Genomic DNA, 25,515 nt, shown 5'->3' with positions numbered 1-25,515 from the left:
ATACTGCCCTCACCGGTTATCTGATATCCACCAAGCAATTAGCCACTATCAACATCCAGTTATCTACTACTCACCAACCATGTATCTGCTACCAGCGACCAGTTTTCTGCTATCGATTTTTATTTCATATCCAGCACACAGTTCATCACTAAAAGGATTTCTGACTATCCTCATAAAAATATATATACAAAACTCATAGAGCATTCCTGATTCCATTGGCAGTTTCCAGAAACTAACTCATTTACCGACCCCATATTGTAGGATGTAAAATAATGGTTATAAAATGGAATTTAACCCCGTTTTAACTAGATTCTTCATCTCCCCTTACCACCCTATGACATCTCTTATGAAGTAATATCCTCTACACCCCATTTATAATGTTCATACTCTCCTCTACCTTCGTATTGTTTACATATATGTCATGTCAGGTACACATGGTAGAATCTAAAAGAAGAGGTGTCTGTCTTTCTTTCTGTCCATGTGTGTCTGAAACAGAGAGAGAGAGAGAGAGAAAAGAGAGTCTAAAAATGTTTGAAAACAAAATTCAATACTTTTTTTCAAAATCAACATCGCTTTAATAATCTCCGGTCACTTAAACAATAATAAATGAAGAGGGAGGTTAGGGCTTTCCCTTCTTTCTCATCTACAAATACCGAATATTAAACATGAACATATTTATAAGGTTGGCAACGTTGTAAAGTAAGACAAGATTACCAATTAGTGTATGTGGTTTAGGCATATGAATTTGTTACATGCAATTAAGTAAATTTACAAAACAAAACGTTCACCCTAAGTCAAGCCAGACTTGCTCATTTAGTAACAATGTTGATTCTATTTTGGCAGGAAATATGAAAGGCAGTTAATTTGCTCCACAGAACAACAAAGAACACGTCTTACACGGCTGCTGTTTAAAAAAGAAAAGAATGAGGCATAATTGGATCATTCACTATTACAAAATAAATTAAGCCAATAAAAAAAATAAAGAAATATTTTGCTTTAGGCTAAAACATCATTCAAGATATGCACCAGGTACTGCCATTTTTTAGAGATTCAACTTCTGACGGGTGTAGTTTGTTCAAGAGAGAGAGAGAGAGAGCTGGGGGTTACCATTTTTAGTTTCTTAAGACAAAGTGACTACAGATCATATATTATTATTATTATTATTATTGTAATCATTATTAATTGTTCATTATCCGTACGTGGTGTGCGGGTAATTTGACTCCCGATACAGGTGTCAGAGAAAGAGAGATATGGGGGATTATTGAGATATAGACGGTGAACAGATATATAAGTCACGCAGAAAATATGAGAGATTTTTAGGTTTGTAGATTCAAGATGAGGATCTCGTATTCCTACTTTGTCTAAAAGGCTGATAAACTTACATTTTATGGTATATTTTCTCCATCAAAGTTCGAGAACATATATCCCCAAGATTTACATCCCGATCAAAGTCCAGCTTTGGTGTAAAGTCCCACATTTCTGCTGCATGTTTTGATTCGAATTTCTTTAATTTCATTGCTGGAAAGGGAAGTTTATTTTCTTATTGCTATTTCCTCATTTTTTTTTCTTCAGTTTTTTTAGATGCTCTGTCGACCATTGTCTTTTTCATGACAATGATAATATGTATCTATCTAGGTATCTAATCTTTGTCTAATATCTAATCTTTATCTAATATTTATCTCACATTTCTCTTTTATAAGAGTTCCTTGTCTTTGACATCATTGACATCCTTGAGCGCAGTGTCCTTTCTCTTCACAAAATATAACAAATATCTCGACCTTTAGAGAGAGAGAGATGCGTACCACAAACAAAATCTTTAACATTGTATTATTGAACATACGGCGATACGTATCAGATATCGAAAAAATCTTGATCTGATTTATAGGCAAGTAAATACAATAAAAAAAGAAAATTTTATGCTAAGAACTTTAAATTCGTAACAAAATTACTCAAGAATTTCTGTAATTTCTTTACTCCCGTAAAGTAACTAACTAACGGTTCTGTGAAACAGTACCGTAATATGTACCACCAGAAAAAATACCTCGGGGGAAGAGGGTATCCTATAAAAATCAAGCGCGATTAATCTACAGTATAAAACGATTATACTATTCTGAGGAAAGACGAAGCCAAAAGACAACGAGGTTCTGTGTCGAGTCTTAACTTAAGAGAAGTAACAGCAGTTCGCTCTAGAGGTTTTAATGTTATGCACGAGTGATCCTGACTAATATCGGACTGTGAACTATGCCATATCTTTTTTTTTCTTTTCTCCGCAAATAAGGGGAAAGGGTGATCAACCGAATAATACCAATATTAGTTTTAAAACAAAATGGGTGATCTAAAAAAAAACTATCAATAATTTACCTAAAAAGTCATCTACGCTTCTCCATTGCTCTTCTCAAGTCAGACAAAGATTTTATAGTACACGATTACATTCATCGAATGTTATACGTTTGACTGGACAAGGGGTTAGGGATGGATTGAAAGACAGCTCAAAATCTGACTTTTTACTTCGGCAAAGAAAGCCAGCATTTCATAGGTGTTAAGATTCATTGGACTGCATTGTAGCCTATCGTATGCAAATAATAATAACCTCTGACCCGTCATTGGGTATTATAGCTAAATGGCATGTCGTCCTTCCGGGATATTACTAACTCTCGAGAAAGGTTGGCCATGGGGACCACAAACACTTTCCATATAGACGAAACACATTTTGGTTGTTAAGAATAAAACGATATATATATATATATATATATATATATATATATATATATATATATATATATATATATATATATATATATATATATATATATTCATCCAATCGAAATCATTTGAGCATAATGTAAGGTACTGTCGCTTTATTCTGTTACGCTATGTTCAACGCGATCAAGCTATGCCGTGGTTTCATCTCATTCCATATTATATATAAGGACTGTAATCTGATATTCATAATATAGCAGTCCAGCCATCTAAATACAAAGTTCAGACTAACACTTGGACCGATTTCGAAGATGGGAGTATCAATAACAACTGGTTACATGCAGATATACCCGGATCCTCATTTCGTTTTTTTCTAAAGTAATATTTTTTTGTTGTATTATCATGCCTTGTACAGATAAATTAATATGCATTTCTCTCCTCGCAGAAGGTATCGCGACTGAAGAACATATAATGAACCAAAAACAGATCCATCTATACTGAAAACACGTGGAACGGTACAATTGTGTCTTTACGTTGAGGTGCATTTGATTAGAAATGAAACATGTATGGATATTTTAAGACATTGGTGATTAATGCTTCCGGTACTGGAGAAGATGTAAGTTATATGAAGGTGTTCCTTAAAACAAGTTTCACTGTATCTTATTATACACAAGAAACATAGCTAAAGCTAGGCTGTGAAGCTATAAAGCTATTTTGAACAATATGACCTGATATTCAAAGCTAGGCTGTCAAACTGTAATACTGTTTTGAACAATATGACCTGATATTCCAAACATAGAACTTGCTACATGTGTGCCAAGTAATATTCTGTTTGTGCTCTGTTCCTTTGATTCATATAGAACGGTCTCATAAAGTCCTGTAGTCATCCTTATATAAAGGACAAATGTATTCACCGTATACAAACAATATATGCACGTTCTGCTTTCAAAACAAGGAGGGCATTTTTATGAAGCAGTAATCTCTTGATGGATAATGTGTAATATAGAACATCAAACACAATGAAAGACAATGTAATGATTTATATTACTATCTAATAATTGATATAAGGCCGAATAACAACTATTGCTCGATGCTGGAATGTCATTAGGCATTCTGACAAAAGGTGTTTTATTCTGACTGAGAATCAGTAAGCCAGACACATGGTTCTCTTTACGTGTAAAAAAGGGCAGCTGATAAATAAATGTTTTATTCCGACTGAGAATCAGTGAACCAGACACATTGTTCTCTTTATGTGTAAAAAAGGGCAGATGATAAATAAATGTGGCGACCTCGTGTCCGCCTTTCTACTACAGGATATGCATGAAGGCATTTTGTGTCTACCATCTTGTTTCCAATGGCCCCAGTTGTATCCTGCTCCTTTCAACTATGTCAGGCGACCACAAATAAGGTCGTCAAAATGATTCACGAATGATAAAAGTGATAAGATTTTTCTTCATCAATATACCACAAAACACGGCCCAGTTTGAAACTGATCTGCTCGCTAATTAGGTTTAATAACAATTAAAAATACAAGAGTTTGAAAATGGTTGAAGGAGTTGCGGTGGCTAAAGGGTTAGCGCGCCGGTGTAACACCAGTAATATACCTTCCTGTTGTAGTGTCGCCCATTCCTTTCTCTAGTGATAACCAGCATGACCAGCGGTTCGAATCCTGCTGTATCCAGGCCATGCGACCACCTTTATGTATGTCTAATGGCAAGACACTTTACAAAAACTGGTTCAGCACGATGTAACCTTTCATGTGTTGATGTGCCCCTAAGCATCGCTCATTGGTCTAATCACATTGAACCCTTGTGGTTCTTGACAGAGTTTAAAATGGACGATGCACTTTTGCACATATCCCATGGAAAATGCCGGCCTTTCTTGTCAATGCAACATTTTTCTCATACAACCAGAGAATACTGTTGGCAATTTATCTTTGTGGAACCCTAAAGGTCTGCTGTATCGCAAGCGATGATCATTAATCTGCCCTTACTTTGTTAAATATTTGTACAAGGCGAGACTACCGTTGTTAATCATTTACGACTGCACTTCTTCCTGATCGTAATATATAAGAAGAAGCACCGATGTCTCAGTAAGGTATATGGTATGACTTTAGACAAACGGTGACAAAGTTAAATATTATCATGTTTATGGAGGCTTCCATCACCATTACTATCCTTGCTAACGATGGCGTTATATTTCTAGGATTTACAAATAATCTCACACAAGATTTTACCTTTAGGTTGTAGGGCTACGTACATGTGCTAGATCACAGGTTACAGATAAAAGAAGATAAATATGACGAATAAGTAGTTCAATATTCCAATAACTGGCTATCTGCGAATATGATGGGTCACCTTCGACACACCAGTGATAATGTAGATGGTAGTTACCTACGTATCTTGGTGCTCCAAAATTTAATGTTATCAGTCAAGATGTCCTCTTCAGCTCGGCTATTAGAAGGAGAGGTGATATATATTTGCACCGGCATAGGTATAGAGATCTGTGTCCAACCTTAACATTTTTGGGTAAGTTGCTGCTTATGTTTATGTCTTTATTATTTACATTAATTTCTGAAGGATGATATTTCGTAGGAATGGTTCTAATCATCTGCATATCAACATTTTACCCACATATATATCACATATCTAGAACGGATGGTGTTTATGACTCAACTTGGTTGAACCGAATGGGTGCTAGACTGAGTTCAAAAGCTAAGGCGTTGTTTGAGTTTCGGGGCAAGTTTGTACTAGCTCAATGTCCTTGAGATTCTTCATTTATGCATGAAATATCTGGAGATGATGTATTAAAGTTCCATATTGTTTTCCTTCAACTACGTTTTATGTTCGAATAATTTGTGGGCAATGTCTTAGCAACGGTTAGTCCAGTGGTTATTTAATTTAGATTTATGGTGTTTGTTTGTAGGGCGTGGGTCTCCTCTCTGCTGTTAGTATTTGTTTACTAAGAGTCAGTTTGAACGCACCTGTTTTGTATTTTTGACAGTTTAAAGAAATGTAGACGTTTAATTGTAGCTGAATTTAACAGCATGTCAGTCTTTTGTCCATTTATTGTCATTTTGATTTTGTTTAATGACAAATAGTTCATATTGGAGTGCTTTTTAATATAATGGCTGAAGTAAGTCACATGCCTTATTAACGAAATTGATTTGAAATCGCCTTTGTTTTTATTTGTGTAACTGATTTTAGTTTTTAGACCTTTTCAAAAATAAAGTAGGCCAGTAAAGCATTTTGCCACCTGCACCACCATTACCACCATACCTTCCACTATCATCCAAAAACAAAAAACTATTGACCATCTGCAGCAGAGAATTTTTTTATCTGGTGGTGCATCTTCGATTTTCTAACAAATATCAATACGTCTTACTGGGGGAGTGAGTTTTCTGAATGGTACTGATAACGTAATATGTGCCTAATTACCAAAATGAAATTACACAAATGAACGAACTAAACTGAGCCAATTGTAACCTTAAAGATAGATAAAGGAAACTTAACCTTACTACGGATAATGGATGTAAGCTCTTCCTTTTTCCAATTGAACCTCATGGCCGCAGATGAAGCATGTTTCACGTACTTTCAGGCTTTCCACAGCATTTCACGGATGCATGTGTTTATGTACATCGATAGGTATTTACGTCTGGAGAGAGGTAGGTGGGTAAGTAGGTAGACAATTAGTTAGGAATCTAACCAACTAGCTTGACCGTTATTTGGATGATCAGGTATGTAGGTTTGTAGGTGAATATATGTATGTAAGCAAACACCATGTTCACTACTGACATTTAGTACGTATTTCTAGAGGAAAATGACATCCAAAGAGAATAAGCTTCTGGTTGCGGCAATCGACTTTGGAACAACCTACAGTGGATATGCATTTTCATTTATGGGTGAGGAACTCACTAAAATCAACGCACCCAATATGTCGTCTGGTGGAAATGCGCTGTCTTTGAAGTGTCCTACTTGCGTCCTCTTCGATCCAGATGGGAAATTTCACTCTTTTGGATATGAAGCCGAAAACAAATACTCAGATTTAGCCCTAGATGAACAGCATCAGAAGTGGTACTACTTTGAACGTTTCAAAATGACTCTGCACAATAAACAGGTAGATAAACTTTTCATTCCTTCTAGAACAGGTACACTTTGCCTAAAATAATAATGAAATGTATCCACACATTAATCTAGTAAATGCAAGTGTGTACTTCAGTTTCTTTGATTTCCTATTCAAGATAAAGTTTGCTCTTGAGTAAAACCTTCAGAAACAAGGACCCTGTCTTAAAATGCTATGAAACATTTCCGCTTTGTAAAACGAAGCAAGAATCATTTAGCGATGATTTTCCATGCTTATCTGTGGTTGACGTAGTTAACATATCAACTCAAAGAAATATGTTTCTGCCACGAGTTTCATCGATTGTACCCGAAGCAAACTAAAACCAAATGATTTTAGAAAAAATATGAATGTTCTCATTCCACGTTAATTTGCAAACATGTCAATACATGACCTTGTAATAAATTCCTATTTACCATGCAAAGAGTAAGTAGCCATGATACATCCTATGTTTCCATTATAAGCGTTTTGGACATATGTTATTTTTATTTTAGATCAAACGAGATGTGGAAATAACTGATGACAAGGGGCTTACAATGCCTGCGAAGAGAATATTCGGCGCTGCAATTAAATTTCTAAAATTGCACTTGCTAGATTCTGTTACAAAGCTAGGATCATGTGTGACCGAAAATGATGTTCATTGGGTTCTTACGGTACCCGCTATTTGGAGTGACGCCGCCAAACAGTTCATGCGGGAGATTGCTGCGAGTGAGGTGAGTATGCAATTAGTGTGAAATGGGAAAAGAGATAGATAGATAAATTGGTCGACAAGACAAAGAATGCAAGAAACACCTAATTTCTGAAAGTTATGTTAGTTTTAAGTCGATCTGAATTTTATTTAAAATTAGACAAACAAATGTTGTGACATTTTGTTCATGACGACTATAGCAGACATCTTGAAGTCAGGCCTGAAAACAAACCTGTTCCAGTAAAAGACTCAAACCTTAACTCTGATCTTTTGTTGTTAGAAGCAATAGCTCCTCATAAAGAAACATATCACAAATTTGCTGAAATAATTAATGGGAGGAAAGTACCCAGGCCTAGATTTTATCAAACTTATCATATTCAATTTGAGTTTTACTTGATATGTCATTTAGTCATAAAGACGGTTGTTTTTCTTACTTAAAACCATATGTTATTGGCTGAGAGCTAACCTCAGTCGCACGAACAAGACTAGACATCAATAATTCTTAGCTTAGAACTTAACAGAAGATACGATAACGATGCTTATTCAATAAAATATTCACCAATTCACATGGTTTTGGCAGGATCTACAAATTGTATCGGTAAAAGCTGATTAGATATACCAAAGATTAGAATATATCATTTTTTTACCAGGTTCATGATTTAAAATTAGTTTATTTCTCTGATCCGCGGTCGTGGGATCTGATATGGATTTTTGGGTGGAATACTAGTTACCAAATGTCTGTTTAAGCTATGCTGTCACTAAAATTCTTCTCGTCTGCTTTCCTTCAATGACGTTTTTCATTTTGTTTTAATTATCTCCCGTCATTTTTTGCCGTATATAATAAGCTCTCTTCCTTAGTTTCCATTTCCTTTCCTTCACATTACTTAGCATATCAGTGCTGTGCATTATTCTATTCAAATCTGTTCACTATAATGAGACTCACGATTTATAGTGACATTTAAAAAACTGCGATCTTTCTTGACAACTGGCATTAGTCCAATAAAACATTTCCTCATCACACACTCCGTCACTGTCATTACATCAACTACTTCAGAGGAAGTGAATCACTAATACCTGAGCATTTCGCAAACGTTAGACAATAATGGATCAACTAAACTCTAGTATTTTTAAAAGTTAAAAATGAAGTTACCGGTCAGATCTGAGTATTTCGCAAAGGTTAAAAATAAATAGACAAGAAAGGATTGAGCATTTCGTAACAGTTACAAATTACTTTACAAGCCAGACTTTTGCATTTCGCAAAAGTTAAAAGTTACTGGACCAACCGGACTTGATCATTTCGCAAAGTAATAATTTAATAGACTTGTTATACTAGAGCCTTTCACAAAAATTAAAAATTACGAGACCATCTAGACTATAAAGTCACTTACTATTGCAAACACCAGCCCACTTCTATAGGTATATAATAACATTAAAAAAGTATTTACTAGCATGGTAAGACTGATTATTTTGTATTAAAAAAGAAAGTTATTAGAATAGACGTACATTAAGGCTTAAGGAAAGCATTTGAACGTTAATGAAGATGAAAAACTCACCAATTTTAGAAACATCTTAATTAACGTTTGTGTTTTGTGCCACATATCGCGATTGCTTTATCGTTAGAACAGCAAAGATACTGGTTTGATTAGGTTATGTGATTTACAATGCAAGAAAACAAATAGTTTATTTCATGCAGAAGCAATTGGAGTAAAGCGCTTTACCGACGAGTACTGAGACTCAGTGGGATGTATCTCGCAACGTGCTGGAATGTACACTTGGTCTATTTTACATTCACGAGCTCGCTGAGGCAGAACGAAGAGAGCTCGCAATGTCAATATCCTTATAGAGTTCATATAACTTATTGTGTGGTTGTCTATACTGAGCCAGACTGATATAGGTGTTTAATGTGGACTGACATATCGAAAGGTCTATAGACCAATTGTTGCCAGTGGTGACAATATCATTTCTATATAAATTTACCACGCATGGTCTCTTTCGTCGATTTCTCGTCAAATATGACCATAAAATGGACTAAATGGATCGCGTTAAAGGGAATTTGACATCAAATCATGTGTAACAGTAGTAATGGGAGACTTTTGAGCCTTAAATGGTTTTATATAGGGAAAATGGCGGGTAAATTGTTAGCCTCAAACTTTCTAGCCTCAAATGGGTTTATAAAGCGAAAATGGCGGAAATATGTATAGCATCAAAATGTATGGCCTCAAACGGAAATGAACAGGGACCCTATAGCTTCAAACGGGAACTGAACATGATAATGGTACTTGGGAGGTCAAACGGTAATTGAGCATGGGTGACGTCATAGGGATTATGGCGACTATGTTTTGGGTCCTTAGTTGAATATTATTAGTGAGAAATGGAAAATCGCCAGTATCTATTTATTGGCTCAACTTGCAGGAAAATCTATGGAAAATTCTAGTATTTATGTATAGCCTCATCTTGCAGGAAAGTCCTATGGAAAAGCCCTAGTATCAATTTACAGCCTCAACGTGTAGGAAAACCTAGTACATATTTATAGCCTCAAAAGGTACCAGTGTTACAAGTGACTGACCACACCTGGGCGGTGACTTAGTAACAGTGTTCGAATTGACCTCAATACACGCTAGTCCAGATGAGTATGTTAAATTTTATGTTAAAAGGGCCTTAGATTCGATATGCAAAGTAGTAGATGGCCTCAGAAAGGGTTTATAGAGTCAAAAGGGTTTATAAAGGAGTTTTAGACGGACCAACAAAACATATACATACATAACACAGACACACACTAATTTGTATATTTGATTTAATTTATATTTGACTTAATTTAATTCACTGTTTGTAAGTTTTAATTTTTTTATTTCATTACATGTCAAAATAATATAATTTTGTTTACTAGGAATTTGATATGTTCCAGAAATTAGTTGGATCTGACTGTTTTGTCGAAAACACCTAAAAATAAAACTTTGTATCGTCATGCTGATCAAGTTCCTGACCTTGATTGAGAATCAAATAAACAATTTCTTTTCTTTATATTCCTAATGTGTGATTTATATGGCGGAATCGAGGCTGACTGGGAATACGTGACCTTAGACAAGTAAATGGCTTCTAAACTGTTCTGGAAAGTAATCACGCGACCATCATACGGGTATCTATTTTGCCTCTTATTCAGACTGTATAACCATTTGCCTATACAGAAATTAGTCAGTTCGGCTTTTTTTACCTTGGACGCTGAAAAGTGTTTGTTTGTGACCAGTTTTGAGTCAACAAATTTTTTTAATGGAATTACTAATTTTTTTCCTAAATAATATTTGAGTGCTCATAGAAAATTCTTGGGAAAAGACATTTCTTGAAATTTTATTCGAAAGTTCGTGGATCAACAAAGAACAGTAGACACTACAGCACTATACTGGCTATAGTATACGTCATCGCCTTCCAGTTTGGATTTTTCGTCGGGACTCGAACTTGAATTCGTCAGAAGGACTTCTAAAATTTAATCCGAGTATTATTCTTGGATTTTTCTTCTGGATTTGATTTCTTAAAACGGTAGGCTCTCTTTTCTTCACTTTTACAGTGTTTTCCCAGGGAAATAAATTGTTTTGTTAATTTTTCAAAACTTGTTGTTTTCACTCTTTCTTTGTTACTGTTTATTAAAGCCTAAACACGTAACATAAAAAATTGGGCGCTTGTCCTTGGATATTTGAATTTTGGCTAAAATATTTCAGAACAATTTGTTTTTTGAAATTTGAATTCACCTAGCTTTTGAAATCTTTTAAAAAAACCCAATTTTTTTTACAATTTTGAAATCTTTAGTGAAATCGGCAAGCTTTTTCCAAAATGTCATCAAAAGTAAAGAAATTTTTTAATATTACTCGGGAGTGGTTGGAAATTTGAAAATGGAAATACAACTAAAAAAGTTGGAACTATATATAAGACAGGTTCAGTTTCAGAAAGAAAAGATACAAATGGAAAGAGAGATGGAAGTAAGATGAATGCAGTTTCAGAAAGAGATGGAAGTAAGACGAATGGATTGCAAAAAGAGAGTGAGGAGAGAGAAAGACGAATTCAGTTACAAAAGGAAGAAAAAGAGAAAGAAAGACAAATGCTTTTACAAGAAAAAACAAATGCAATTAGATGAAGAAAGAAAGAGAAGGAATTTCAAATTCGATTAAAAGAATTAGCGCTGGCAAATGGGAAACACTCCTCTACTTTTGATGTTTTAAGAAATATCAATTTAGCACCACCTTTTCTGGATAAGGAAGTAGTCAAATATTTTGCTTGTTTTGAAAGAATAACAGAAAATTTGAAATGGTCAAGAGAGCACTGGACTATATTGCCACAATGTGTACTCAGTGGTAAAGTTAGTGATATTTACGGTTCACTATCAGTTCACCGAAGTGGTGACTATGATACGGTTAAGGAATGCATCTTAAGGGTTTATGAGTTAGTCGCTGAAGCTTTTCTGGAAAAATTCAGAAACTTTAAAAATGAAGCTGAACAAATTCATGTCCAATTTGCTAGAGAAAAAGAGCCAAGAAAGTTGAACAAGATTGTGAAAGTCTCAAAAAAACTTGTATTACTTGAAGATTTCAAGAACTGTGTCCATAGCGTCATTAGGATTTATATTGACGAGCATAGGATCGAAACCTTGGAAAATTTTCCTCGTGCTGCTGATGAGTATTCATTAACTCATAAAGTTCCTTTCGTAAATAAGACTTTCACTCATCAGTCTTCTGGCAGAAAAAGTAACTCAGCCTGATACAAACTCTTCTAAATCTCAAACTGGCACAACTTCTAAACATCAAGCTTCAGATAAGCTTGATCAAAGATCCCTGTCTCTTCCTACGTGTACCTATTGCAAGAAGAAAGGACGCGTTATTTCTGATCGTTACAAATTGAAATACAGACATCAGAATCAAGACAGACCTATTCCAAATGCTCTTATTTTTAAGAGGTCAAGGTCATGGTCATTATTAATACCCCTCTCTCATCCGGGAAATTCCCATCATTTTTCAAAACTGCCATTGTAAAGCCTCTGCTGAAGAAACCAACACTAGACCACAACGATTTAAAGAACTATCGCCCAGTTTCTAATCTCCCATTCATATCAAACATCTTAGAAAAGGTTGTTGTATCCCAGCTTGTATCTCATCTAAGTTCAAACAGTCTTTTTAGCAATGTACAATCTGCATATCGCCCTTGCCACAGTATTGAAACTACTCTTCTAAAAGTAGTTAATGACATTCTCTCTGCGTTGGATAGCGGAAAGATTACAGTCCTCACCCTCCTTGATTTGTCTGCAGCATTTGACACAATAGACCCTGATATATTACTTCACCGTCTCCAGCATGCATTTGGCATTCATGATACAGCCTTACTGTGGTTCAAGTCCTACTTGGTCAACAGGACACAAATTGTATCTGCAAATGGAATACACTCCAGCCCAGTTGATCTATGTTGTGGTGTTCCACAGGGGTCTGTTCTTGGACCTGTTCTCTTCATTCTGTACACTCAGTGGCTTTCAAGTGTCATAAATCATCATCCAGTGTCTCACCACTTGTACGCTGATGACACCCAAGTATACAAATCTAGCCACCCAACTGAAGTTGATGCTACCATCCAAGGTGCAGAGAGGTGCATTGCTGATGTGAAATCATGGATGACATGTGACAAGCCGCAGATGAATGATGATAAAAATGAGGCTATTCACAACATAAAGACTTTCTCATTCACATCCTTTACCTCAAACAATAAATATCAGCAACACCAACATTAAATTCACACAATCAGTACGAAACCTAGGTGTTACTCTGGACAGTACTCTCACGTTGCACCAACATGTCATGAACATATGCAAGGCTGCATATCTTGAGCTAAGACGCATCAGCTCAATTTCCAAATATCTTTCAGTTGATGTCACTAAAACACTTGTGTGCTCATTAGTACTTTCAAGGCTGGACTATTGTAACTCAATTCTGTCTGGTTCATCTCAATATCTGCTCCAGAAACGTCTCAAAGTTCAAAACACAGCTGCTCGGATCATACTTAGAGAACCATGATCAGAGCACACTTCCCCGCTGCTCTGTACCCTACACTGGCTATCCATTCGATCCAGAATCAAACACAAAATTTGTTCTCTGTGCTACGTTTCACTGTCGGACTCTAGTCCAACATACCTATCCGACCTCACCCATGTGTACACACCAGCAAGATACTTACGCTCCTCTTCTGACAGTCGTATACTCATTATTCCCACTATGAAAACAAAGTCATATGGACAGCGTTCTTTTGCATACCAGGGCCCAGCAACGTGGAATGAATTGCCCACTGAACTTAGACACAAAGACACAGTGATCACATTCAAGAGGGCTCTCAAAACTCACTTATTTCGACTGCAAGAACAAACATAAAGACCTAATAATGTTTCCTACCTTAAATATTCTCAGCATCTTTTTTAATGTTTTCTAATTTCATTGTGTTTGTTTCTGTAATCATATCATTATATGTTTTTTATCTTATAGGTGTTTTCTAATGTTATAAAGCGCTTAGAGCTTCTAAAGATTAGGTGCTATACAAAGTCCTCATTATTATTATTATTATTATTATTATTATTATCATCATGTATTGAAAGCAATACATTTGTTGGATCTAAACAAAAACAGTCTGATTTTATTATGGAGAATTATGAACCATTCATATCGAAGGGTTCTATATCCCTTTTGGGTGATTGGGCCAATCCTATCCCTATCAAAATTTTGATGAACACAGGAGCTTCTCAGAGTCTTTTATTGTAAGGTACTTTGCCTTTCTCTGAGAAGTCTTCCTCTAATGAGAGTATTCTTATTCAGGGAGTAGAGTGCGGCTTTGTTAATGTTCCTCTACAAACAAATAAAAAGAAATTCATTAAACAATAGGAATATCAGTTGTGCACTAAATGCAAAATACTATTTTTCCCGATAATAGTTTCAAGTTTGACCTTATGTTCGGACCACGAGGAGGTTTTATTATATATATACACTGAGGACAGTAGATGCGTAAAGATCCAAATTTGTTTATACGTTGTTTAAAAACTAGGTCGTCCAATATTGCTCACTTATTCTTTCATTCACGAAGTCTACTGATTTTGCACTATTTTTATTCCAGTTGTTTCTCTCTAATATTTTAATGAATGTTTCCTGCTCTTTTCTTTCTTATTCGGACCATCAGGATATATTAATTGAATATATCGTTGTTTTATACAAATGAAATGTAAGGCCATTAGCTATTGTACCACACATATATTATTAATCATTAGCCGATCAAAATATTATTTTATGTACTTCTAAATTGTCTAACCTCATATTGTAGTAGTAATTTTGATGTAAAATTGAATTCATGTGGCGCTTCTCTCACTCAAAACTGTAGAAGGAAAATCGTTTGTTGTCTTCATAGCTTGTATCTTGTTTTCATTAAAATGTATGACGTTTTCTTTGTTCTTTATCTTTTTAACTATTTTAACTATTTTTAAAATAATTCTTTTCACGCAGCTCTGACAGTATTGATAATGACCTTACCTGTTTTGTTCAAGTATGAAAATGTTTTCATTAACTTTGTAATCTCTTTATCACATCTTTGAATTTCAGCATTATAACCTCTTTGCATCTGTCACAAATGTTTACAGTGTGATGGAGATTAAAAAAAACTTTTATTCTCTCCATCTCAGTCTCCAAACATTTCATTGTTTTCTGTTCATTTAGGACGACATTGTTGACTGTTAGGTGCAGTTGATCTCTTATCCACTTTTCTCTTATAGTATGCATGGATGGTATGGCACTCGTTTAGCTTATGAAATGTGAACAAGTTTTGTACATGCAAAACCCTTTTTCTGTCCTTATCAATCTGTTTTTAAAGATTTAGGATTGTGTTAGCTGGCTCAGTACCCCTCTGTTCGATAGCTGTTTAAGTGTTTCAACTTGTTGCCATATTTTGATATCTTTCAAATTTTAAATATTTTACATAGTCTTTGTAAAAGTAACTTGTAACCGCATTACTTAACAGGATAAGGTAAATGCGTGACTGTTATTGTTAATGCTTAAACCAGTGATAGTTTTGTTGCATATTGATCCAATAATTGTTTTTTATTTTTGTTTCAAACAATTATATATAAACATAGATCAACAAGACCTATCAGAGTGGCACATGCGGCTTAGCAGCACAGGTTACATAGTATTCCATTGACATGAAAAATTATATCGGTACAGTGTAAAACATTAAACAGGTAGAGACGTTTGTTAAATCGAATAATAGCCATTATATATATTATTAATGTTATTGAAAGGTAGAACATTTAGTTTTAAATAATCAACAAAATGTATCCTTTATAACATACCTCTAATATTCACCGGTTAGCGAATAGTCACAATTTAGCTTTCCAGTCGGTGACATATTTACAGTAGCAATTACGTCCGTTTATTGTGATTGAAACGGCACTTTAAAGTGGGCTTTGATCATCATACAACAGTAATAAATCGAATTGATTTTCACTGTTGAGCTGTATTGAGCTGTACTTCAAACAGTTGTCCTTCAGTTTTCGCTTATATTTTACAGAGGTAACCGTTAATATTATATTTTGTTTGTTTTCCTTACTTTTGCCTTTATTTTTGTTTGGTTTTAGGGGCCAGATATCTTTATTGTCTTCTCTTTATACATTTCCATCAAATCAGCTCCAAATTTTCATCCTCCTTAATAATGATATTTATACACTCTTTATCAGAAGTTTATTTGCAGAACCAATTTTTAGCTAATTTCCAACTGTTACACCTAATTATATCCTATCCATTTCACAAGTATATACGTTGTCTCGTTGATTCTTTTGGTCTCCAAAAAATGTCCACTTTAGCTCTTCTTTTCAGAACATGCCGTCTATATTATTTTCAAATCTTCTGGTTTGTGACTAAGTTGATCAGATAAAAGAACTTTTAGCAGATTTTAAATAGTTCCTATGTAAATTTAAGAATATATGTCTCTGCTGCTATTTTTTATTTTAAAAATTCTGACGGTCTCTTCTATGCTAAAATTATGTGCTTTAAACTTCTCAGTTGTCCAGTAACTGAAAGGATTCACCAAGTTTGTTGATCCGGTTTTTTATCCTAGCTCACTTTAATTCGAGTCATATCTATTAATATGGTGAAGAGTGTTTACTCTATCCTACAATTAATTTTAGCAAAGCATCAACCCATTTCTGGATTTATTTTACTTATAATGCCTCCACATTTTAGTTTCCAAAATTATGTTTAAGCTTTCACTGCACATGCTTTCTTTGTCAGATTTAGTTTAAATGCTATCAATCCTAGCCTTTTCCAGCCAACCTTCAACATTCATGTTGTAAGTCTCAAATCTTTCATGAAACTGTACCATCATGTCCTCTCTCTCTCTCTCTCTCTCTCTCGATATATATATATATATATATATATATATATATATATATATATATATATATATATATATATATATATATATATATATATTGCTTTCTTTCTGGTTAGTTTGCATGTTAATAACGTCTGCCTGCCACTGATTTTCCAAGAGACTAACATGAACAATTAAGTAAAGAAATCATTTTCCCGTTTGCGTTTTCAACGTAAAGACTTTTCAGTTAAGCATTCTGTCAAATCAGCGTCTTTTGTTTTTATTCACTTTAACGTTTTGGTCTCATCATGTTATTCTCACAAATGATTTGGTGTAAATGCCTTTACTTTCATGATCGGGGCCCCGAGTAGCCGAGTGGTCTAAAGCGCTCTCCGTTACGTATCACTGCCATCTCACCTCTGTCTGCGTGGGTTCGAGTCACGGATTCGATTATGTGGGTATGTGAGAAAGCTTGTCAGTAGCTTCTCGTGGGTCGGTGGTTCTTTCCGGGGTTTTCCCGGGTTCTTCCTCAACCATTAATACTGGCCGCCATGTATGGCCTATCGTGTGCTGAAAAATGGCGTTAAACCATACAACAACAACAACAACAACAACCTTCATGATCATAGTCAAAATCTCATAAACCCTATGCTTAGGTGGTCGTTCAAAACGAAACATGAACGTTCAGAGAGCAAAGTATGCCTCATAAATTAGTATTGTCTGTTATCAGTAAACCAACAAGAAAACTGTTTACAACCAGTATTTTATTTTTAGCAAATTCCAACGTTTCTTCAGTCCTTTGAACCATACAATTTTTTTATATGAAAGTGAACATCCGTTACTGAGCAATACGTGCCGTTTGAAATAGGTCTCTGTTCTATATCAATTATATCACTGTTTTGTATTGTTTGTTTGTTTGCTTTTTAATCATTGTACATTGACCTTATACAGTGTACGAGATCTTCACGTTGCACTGTAAATGTGCATATTTAAAGCAAACACTTAATATATTGCTTTTTAATGCCGCACTGTTTAACTATCTTACTTTTGGGGTTACTATTTCTTCTATCAGTAGTATCATTATTTACGGTAATGTGTCAATCTGCATCTTTTTTAAAGCATTGCATGGCGTTATTTTTTTTAAATCAACCAACCTTTACTTTTATTTTCATTACGTTTATTATTAAATACACTCGGGTGACCGAGTGGTCTAAAGAGCTCGCCTTTACCGATCGCTGACATCTCAGATCTGTCCACGTGGATTCGTGTCTCTGGCTCGGCCGATGCAGGTGTGTGAGAAAGCTTCCCAGAAGTTTCCCGTGGGTTGGTGGCTCTTCCCTGGGTTTTTCCGGGTTCTTCCTCCACCAGTTACACTTGCCTCCACATATAGCCTATATGGTCCTGAAAATTGCGTTAAGCTAATGAGAACAAAACAGATAGCGTTGACCGTATTTTATACTGTTTCAACATGTAAACAACTATATATTATCTCTGTATATAGTAACTGTTGTTTTCATATTAAGCTCATGACGTGTATATATATATATATATATATATATATATATATATATTATATATATATATATATATATATATATATATATATATATATATGTATGTATGTATGTATGTATGTATGTATGTATGTATAACCGTTGAATTCAATGAAGTGTAGTTCTAATCCATTACAGTTTCATAAACATTATTGTGTTCCCTACTTTACTTCCATTTTCTGGTCTATATTTTGTTTTAATTTTTGTAAAATGATTGAGTTTGACTGGTTAGATAATAAGTTTTTTTTATATCACATAGATGAAAGCTCGTGTAAGTAAAAAGATTATATTATTAAAACCAACACTTGTTTCAGTTGTCGCCATGATTTAGGATTGTGTGGTCGTTTTGTTGATATTGTTTTAAGGCATAAGATACAAATGTTTGTTTTAGTAGGGGTCAATAATTGTCAGTATGAACATCGATAACTTATCACGATACTTGTTCTGACCATAAGCATTCAAGACGGACGTCGTTAACTGAGTGGATTGATTACTAATAGATCAGAAATTCGCTTATTAATTAGACGCGTATTAAGGTAGTGACACCTGTTTCTAAACGTTTTTGAGTTTGTTCTTTCGGTATCATTGGTAAAATACTAAAAGATCAACTTCCAGGAAGGCTGATACTAATAATTCGCACAATGTTAACGTGTGATAAAATGTGAGTTATATGAGATGAACTAACACGAATCGTTTTCAATAAATGCAATTTAGTCAACGAAAGCGGAAATTAATTCATTATTTCAAAAGCGGTTTATGAAAGTCAGGTTACATGATTGCTTGGTGCTCGACATGGACATTATTAATTGAAATGACACTCCATGCAGAATTATTTTCGCTTTGCTGTAAAATGAATGGAAAAGAAACTGTACAGTTCAATAAAATGAAAATATGTGGTACGGTTAGGCAATCAAATAAAATCGACTTGAGTGTGGACGAATATAAACTTACAATTCAATCAATGCATTATGCAAAGTGTATATGCACCAACCTGATAAAAAGAATTCATCAAAATATCTTAATATCTATATTTGCTACATTAAATAATGCTTGGCGAAATTGGTACAAAAAATGATAAAAAGAGACAAATACAAAGCAATAAAATAAAATAGAAAACAATGTTATAAATTTGCACATCTAATACATATATACACGTTTACATCGTACCACTGGATGATGTATATTGTACCTAGCCTCCATTTCACCAGCAGAACTTCAGCATAGAAACGTGAAGCGTGCAGGAGGGAATAAAAATGTGGTCAAGTCCAGGCTGGACAAGGCCGGGTCGGCCTCAGTGATGCATTAACTACTATGCCTCGGCATGATAGGTACCTTTCCCGTGTCGATCAGGCCATAAAAACAAATCACTCAATCAGTCAAAATAATATCTTGAATCCGGCAATCTACGAGTGTAAAAGTTAATAGAGCTTACATTTTGAAAACATGTGCGAGTAATTTGGGCCATATTGAGGGAACTTTTTTAAGTTTAACTTAAATTCCATTTGTACAGTCAAATATCATAAGTCTAGATATGCACGAAAATAATAATGTTGCTGGAATCGTACAAAGTTTTATAAAATTCAAATGTTGTATTTCAGGCAAATATAGACAGTGGTTCATTGACAATTGCTTTGGAACCAGAGGCAGCATCTTTATACTGTCAGCTTTTGCCAAGCGACAAGTTTTCAGGAAGTGGTAGATTGACCGCAAACAAGTACATGATCTTGGACCTAGGAGGTAAAGATTAAGTTCCGAGAGAGAGAGAGAGAGAGAGAGAGAGATGATATTTGACATGCAAAATTAGGTCAAACCGCTTGTATAAGTTGAGATATTTTAAGGTTTAACTGTCTGTTGAACAAAAGATCTCACTCTCAAACTCTCGAAAAGCGTGTACGTGTACATCTTTAGGTATTACTGACGTGTTATTATATCAAACCACATAGATATCAAATATCACAGTGTACAAAATGTGATAAATAAGTTTTCATTATACAAGTTATGGAAAATGTATCTTCATAGATTATGTGGTAAAGTTCATGAAGGATTCTCGTATGCTTACATTTAAAGTGTATTTTCTTAATAATGTTTTATATTTTTTTTAATTTTCTTCACATTCTCTAACTTGATAAAATATTTATGTTTTCTCAATGTAACTTACTCACTGGCTTAGTCAATTTGCTTTCATAATTTTTTCATCATCTACTTAATTGCATATTTACATGTAAAATATATAAACTGGTCAGCGCCCACAATCCGTCTTTCTTATTTCATTTACTGCCTAATCCCTTTCTCAAACATATGCATGTTTACATGCTTGTTAATTCGTTTTAAGGTGGCACAGCCGATATAACTGTGCACGAAAAGCAACCTGATGGATCCATTGCAGAACTTCATGAACCAACTGGAGGAGCTTGGGGAGGGACTAAAGTGGATGAAGCCTTCCATCAGATGCTGATCAAAATTGTTGGCGCCAAAATATTCAAACAATTTTGTGATAAAAACAAAGCGGACCATGTGCAACTACTTCGAGACTTAGAGACCAAGAAACGAGCAATTACCCCAGAATTAGACCAAAAGATTACAGTGCAAATACCCGTTTCTTTAGCCAGTACCTATCAAAAGGAATGTGGAGAAACCATAGAAGAAGCATTGAAAGGGACGCCCTTCAAGAGTCAAATAAGCTGGCTGCCAGGCAGAGTTAGGTTTGATGCAAGCCTTTTCAGGTCTCTTTTTGAGGAATGCACAAGCGGCTTAACACAGTGTGTGAGTGAGCTTTTACAGAAACCTGCTCTTAAGAACGTAGACACCTTCCTAATGGTAGGGGGGTTCTCTGAATCACCCATGATGCAGGCCGCCATCAAGAAAGCTTTTCCGAATGCAACAATTATTATACCAGCAGATGCCGGATTGGTTGTTTTGAAAGGAGCCGTGGTCTATGGACGTGAGCCTATGAAAATTTCGTCAAGAATCGCAAAGTGCACATACGGTATCAATATCTCGCCTGCATTCGACAGCACAATACACCCACAGCAAAAGCTAGTTATAGTAGGTGGAAAGGAAAGATGCAGAGACGTCTTCAAGAAGTATATTCAAAAGGGAGAAATCATAAAGATCGGCGAAAAGAGGTCAGGAAAGCATGTAAGCTTGAAGCCTGATCAAAAAGAGATGTTCCTGAAAATATATGGCTCGGCTGCAAAGGATCCACAGTTTATCACCGACCCAGGCTGCGAGTATATGGGAAAACTGGTTGTCAACCTGCCAGAAAAGCATGACATATTCAAGGTGAAAGTTGACATGATGTTTGGACAAACTGAAATCTTGGTGGAGGCCGAGGAAGAATCTTCGAAACAAAAAATTACATCGTACTTTGACTTTCTGTAAACATTATACTTTCATTATGGTAAATATGATCCAGGAGACTTGTTTTAATGCAAGTCCGTGATGTATTTTTGCACTTTGGTAAAATTTAATTTGAATCCGATGGAACACTTTTTATCTTATTTTGCATGTGCGCTTCGTACGTTAATATGCTTTCAATTTCCGATCAATTTGATTGTAACATATCTTCGTTGACGAAGAAAAACGAGAAATCAATAATGCACCATTGAATATTACTGCCAATAAATGTAACAAGAATATCGGAGGTTGTTATGGTACCTATTCCTGGGTAAAAATGGATATGAGTGTGTCGATAGATAGATAGATAGATAGATAGATAGATAGATAGATATGCACATATAAAGAGCAAAGAATGTTTGCAATTTCGTATGCAAAACTGCGAGATTTGCTTGATACGTTACTTGCATAATATGGATTTATAATTAAGCAAGGTTAAAACGGCACAATACGTTTACAGAATATCAATAATATCACGTGGATGGTTTAAATCTTTTTTCTTTTTCAAAACTTGACACAGCAGTACAGCTCCATAATATGATGATTCAATGTCTGTTTCTCAAATATACAATAAAAATACAGTGTCCCCAGCGACGAATTTTGCGCCAAAACAGCGCAAACGCATCAGTTAATTCGTATATCTTTTGTATGGTCATTCTCGTGTAAAGCATCAAATTAGTACTGCATTAATTATAAATAGCTTTTGATCAACATTTACTTGTTCTACTCTCATTTTTATTTGCCACCAGATACATAAATGCGCTTTGCGAAAGAAGATTGAAAAAGCATGGGTAACCATCAACTAACGTTTTCTTTATAGCTATTTGGCTTTTTGTCAAAATATTTTATTGTCATGAAAGATTTGATATATTTTATTGAGACGGAATTCATCGCTCTCATGTTTCGCGTGATCATCAAGCCACATTGTCTTGTGCAGCTTAAAGTCAGTTAAATGAGATACATCAATTGATGAATATTTACAAGTTTGGATGATGTTACTGTTATTTTTACTTGTCATCCTCAATAGAATATCACCTAAAATATTACCTTTATCTGTGTTGCTGTTTGAGCACTGTATAACGTAACCTTAACTGAACAAGATTTAATTAATTTTGGGGTTATTCTTCTGCTCGAAATGTTAACGTGGAGTATGAAGTTGCCTTCATCTTGACGAGATATTTCTGTAGCGTGTGTGTCCAAGACGAAGTCTTTTACGTCAACAGTGCGAGTCACTGATTGCAGTTTGTTAAAATGATTATACAAATATGATGATAAATTAACATACTTAAGCTGATCTATTGAAGAAACATGGCTGGCAAACAGCACATATACTTTCTCGTTATACCTACATACTAATGTCATTGCAATGTAATCTTTAATTCGTCTTCCTGTATTAAAGGACGTGATTACATATATATAGAATCTTTTGACGACAATGGAAAAATAATACTTTCATTTAAATTCGTAGAAAAACGACTTACTATTAATGGCGGTCCGAACTATACATAAAGGTTACACCTAGATATAAAGCTGATGGCATCTGTTTGTGTGTATGTGACCAGTTTTGACTAAACTTTGATCATAATCAACTTTCATCTCGGGAAAGAATTACCAGGAGCTAATGGCACCTCCAATTAAATTAAAAACTTATCTTCCTTAATGTGCACACCCTCAACCATACTGTAGATTGAATGCCTCCTCAAATCTGTTCACGTTTTCATTTACAGAGCTAAAAACATAATTGCTAAGAAACCACTTAAAATTGACCAGTACATTTGTTACTTTGTTTGTTTGTTTTGTTTGTATTGGGGTTGTTTTATTTTGGATTTTGTGTTTAATTTTACAAACGCTAGCAGTATCGTCCTTCAGTCCCAGGCATGAAGAACTCGCTAATTTGATACATTATTTTCTCCATGCTCCGGTAGAAGGTCTTTTGTACAGTGAATTTTTGAGTACATATTGCCAAATGTGTCTGAGTATGTGTACCAATTGGTATTAAGTAACCAAAAACGATTGCTTTTTGACAGGAATTAAACAGTGGTTAAACTGGTCCTCACTTTCCTTATGTTAGTGATTGGTTTACAGAGCGCAGATTTCCATAAATGGGGCAACCGATTTATGCACCCGTAATTTTAACAAAAATCATTATAATGCTTATATGATGGTTGAAGTTTTTGCACATATCAAATAATTTAAACAAAAAAAATGTTTTTGCTACTTTTGAAACTCTCTCACAGAGTCTTTAAAAACCAAATATCAGTAATATTATTCTAATGATTATATAAGCCAGAATTACCCATCGTCGTGTGCAATTATTGGTTTCATTAGTGTCAAGTAGAAGAAAAGTGGAGCTTTCGTGTACCTCGAGTCCTGCGCAGAGAGTGGTGACACAAGATAATTAGTTGCTTTATAATATCGATTTAGAACAATTTCACATCTAAACTTACACCCGTTTCTTAGCGTCTGTATCGTATGCACGTTGTTCATGTCGTTTCAACAGATGCCATACAGACCATTGTGTTTGCCAATGAGACTTTTCGTAATGGTCTCGCTGGCTTGGGCTCTTTCCTGGTTATTAATGCCTTGTCTGCCTTTCAACAATTACAAATTGATTTCAGTAAAATTAGACTGTGCTTTTGTGAAATGTTATAGTCATTGATAACCCTCTTGTTTATTCTCAAATTCGTCTCGGTTTTCTTGCATAGATTTATTGTTCGTTAATTTGTTATTTCTTTCGTTAATTTTATTCTTACGTCAATTCCTTATTTACCCACTTTCATTCATCGACCTTTGTTGGTCCATCACTTATTAAACTTTTGCATTAATTTAATTATGACATTCACTAGTGAAATCGAAAACTAATCAATTAGATTATTAATGTCAGTCTCAATAATAATTTATTAGATGACAAAAATCGTATGTGGTTAGAATTCAATTGATACAGCTTTCATGGAGAAATGGCTGAAGATCATTTGAATTGTTTTCGAGCGAATGAATATGCCCGATTTATATTTTTTCTTGCTTTAATTATTTAAGACAGTACAATATAACATGTATTAAATTTCCAATTAAAGGGTAAATCCTTTAACAAAATATATTTATTATGAAGAATTAAAATCATGACTGAATGTTCAGAAATATTAATGCATAAGATTACTTCTATATAATTCTCTGGACTTTTTTAGATTCAGATGTTCTGGCGTGACACTTAATATAGATGTATATATATATGAAGGTGACATGGCTTCAGGTGTTGTTTTTTTAAAAATATTTGCTCTTAAACTAAATTACTATTAGCTGATGTAGCGTTTTCCGCTCAAAAAGTGACATTGTTTGGTGTATATTATAAGTCAGTATCCTAAATGACTGAAATAAATAATTTACATTTGCTATTACTTCCACATGTAAGGAGATGATATTGTAACCCCCATTTCAGTTCTAGAACAGGGCGATTTGCTATTATTTCCACATGTAAGGAGATGATATTGTAACCCCCATTTCAGTTCTAGAACAGGGCGACCTTAGATCAGAATGATAATTTAGCTGCCAGAATATAACCTACTTTTACAGTTTGTCTTTAGTGATTAATACCTTGTCTACACAGATACCAATCGTTCTTGGCCATGTTACAGATCTAATTAAAAACACTTTACTTGTTCGTAAGGGTCAATACTTTGATCACTC

General features: G+C 34.7%; 1 protein-coding gene across 2 annotated transcripts; it reads left to right on the top strand.

Moving 5' to 3' along the window:
- The first annotated feature begins 4,953 nt into the window (after positions 1-4,953).
- Positions 4,954-25,070, top strand: LOC149797999 (heat shock 70 kDa protein 12B-like). Of its 2 annotated transcripts, none has more exons than XM_089963069.1 (5): positions 4,954-5,228; positions 6,514-6,816; positions 7,314-7,532; positions 20,034-20,172; positions 20,768-25,070. In XM_089963069.1, the coding sequence occupies exons 2-5, from the start codon at positions 6,520-6,522 to the stop codon at positions 21,814-21,816; spliced, it is 1,704 nt and encodes a 567-aa protein (XP_089819195.1). In that variant the 5' UTR covers positions 4,954-5,228; positions 6,514-6,519; the 3' UTR covers positions 21,817-25,070. The 2 variants fall into 2 exon arrangements, with proteins under 2 accessions (XP_089819195.1, XP_089819196.1); XM_089963070.1 differs by lacking the exon at positions 4,954-5,228 and adding an exon at positions 5,502-5,578.
- Positions 25,071-25,515: the final 445 nt, after the last annotated feature.

The sequence above is a fragment of the Sinohyriopsis cumingii genome, chromosome 6, assembly GCF_028554795.1.
Source record: "Sinohyriopsis cumingii isolate HCF-2022 chromosome 6, ASM2855479v2, whole genome shotgun sequence".
NCBI classification, from domain to species: domain Eukaryota; kingdom Metazoa; phylum Mollusca; class Bivalvia; order Unionida; family Unionidae; genus Sinohyriopsis; species Sinohyriopsis cumingii.
Note: the sequence above shows the minus strand (reverse complement) of the source record. Positions and strands in the feature narration are given on the sequence as shown.

Coding starts and splice junctions, on each gene's coding strand:
- LOC149797999 (XM_089963069.1), top strand. CDS start 6,520: ATGACATCCAAAGAGAATAAGCTTCTGGTTGCGGCAATCGACTTTGGA. Junction 6,817..7,313: donor TGACTCTGCACAATAAACAG/GTAGATAAACTT, acceptor TTTTTATTTTAG/ATCAAACGAGATGTGGAAAT. Junction 7,533..20,033: donor GGGAGATTGCTGCGAGTGAG/GTGAGTATGCAA, acceptor GTTGTATTTCAG/GCAAATATAGACAGTGGTTC.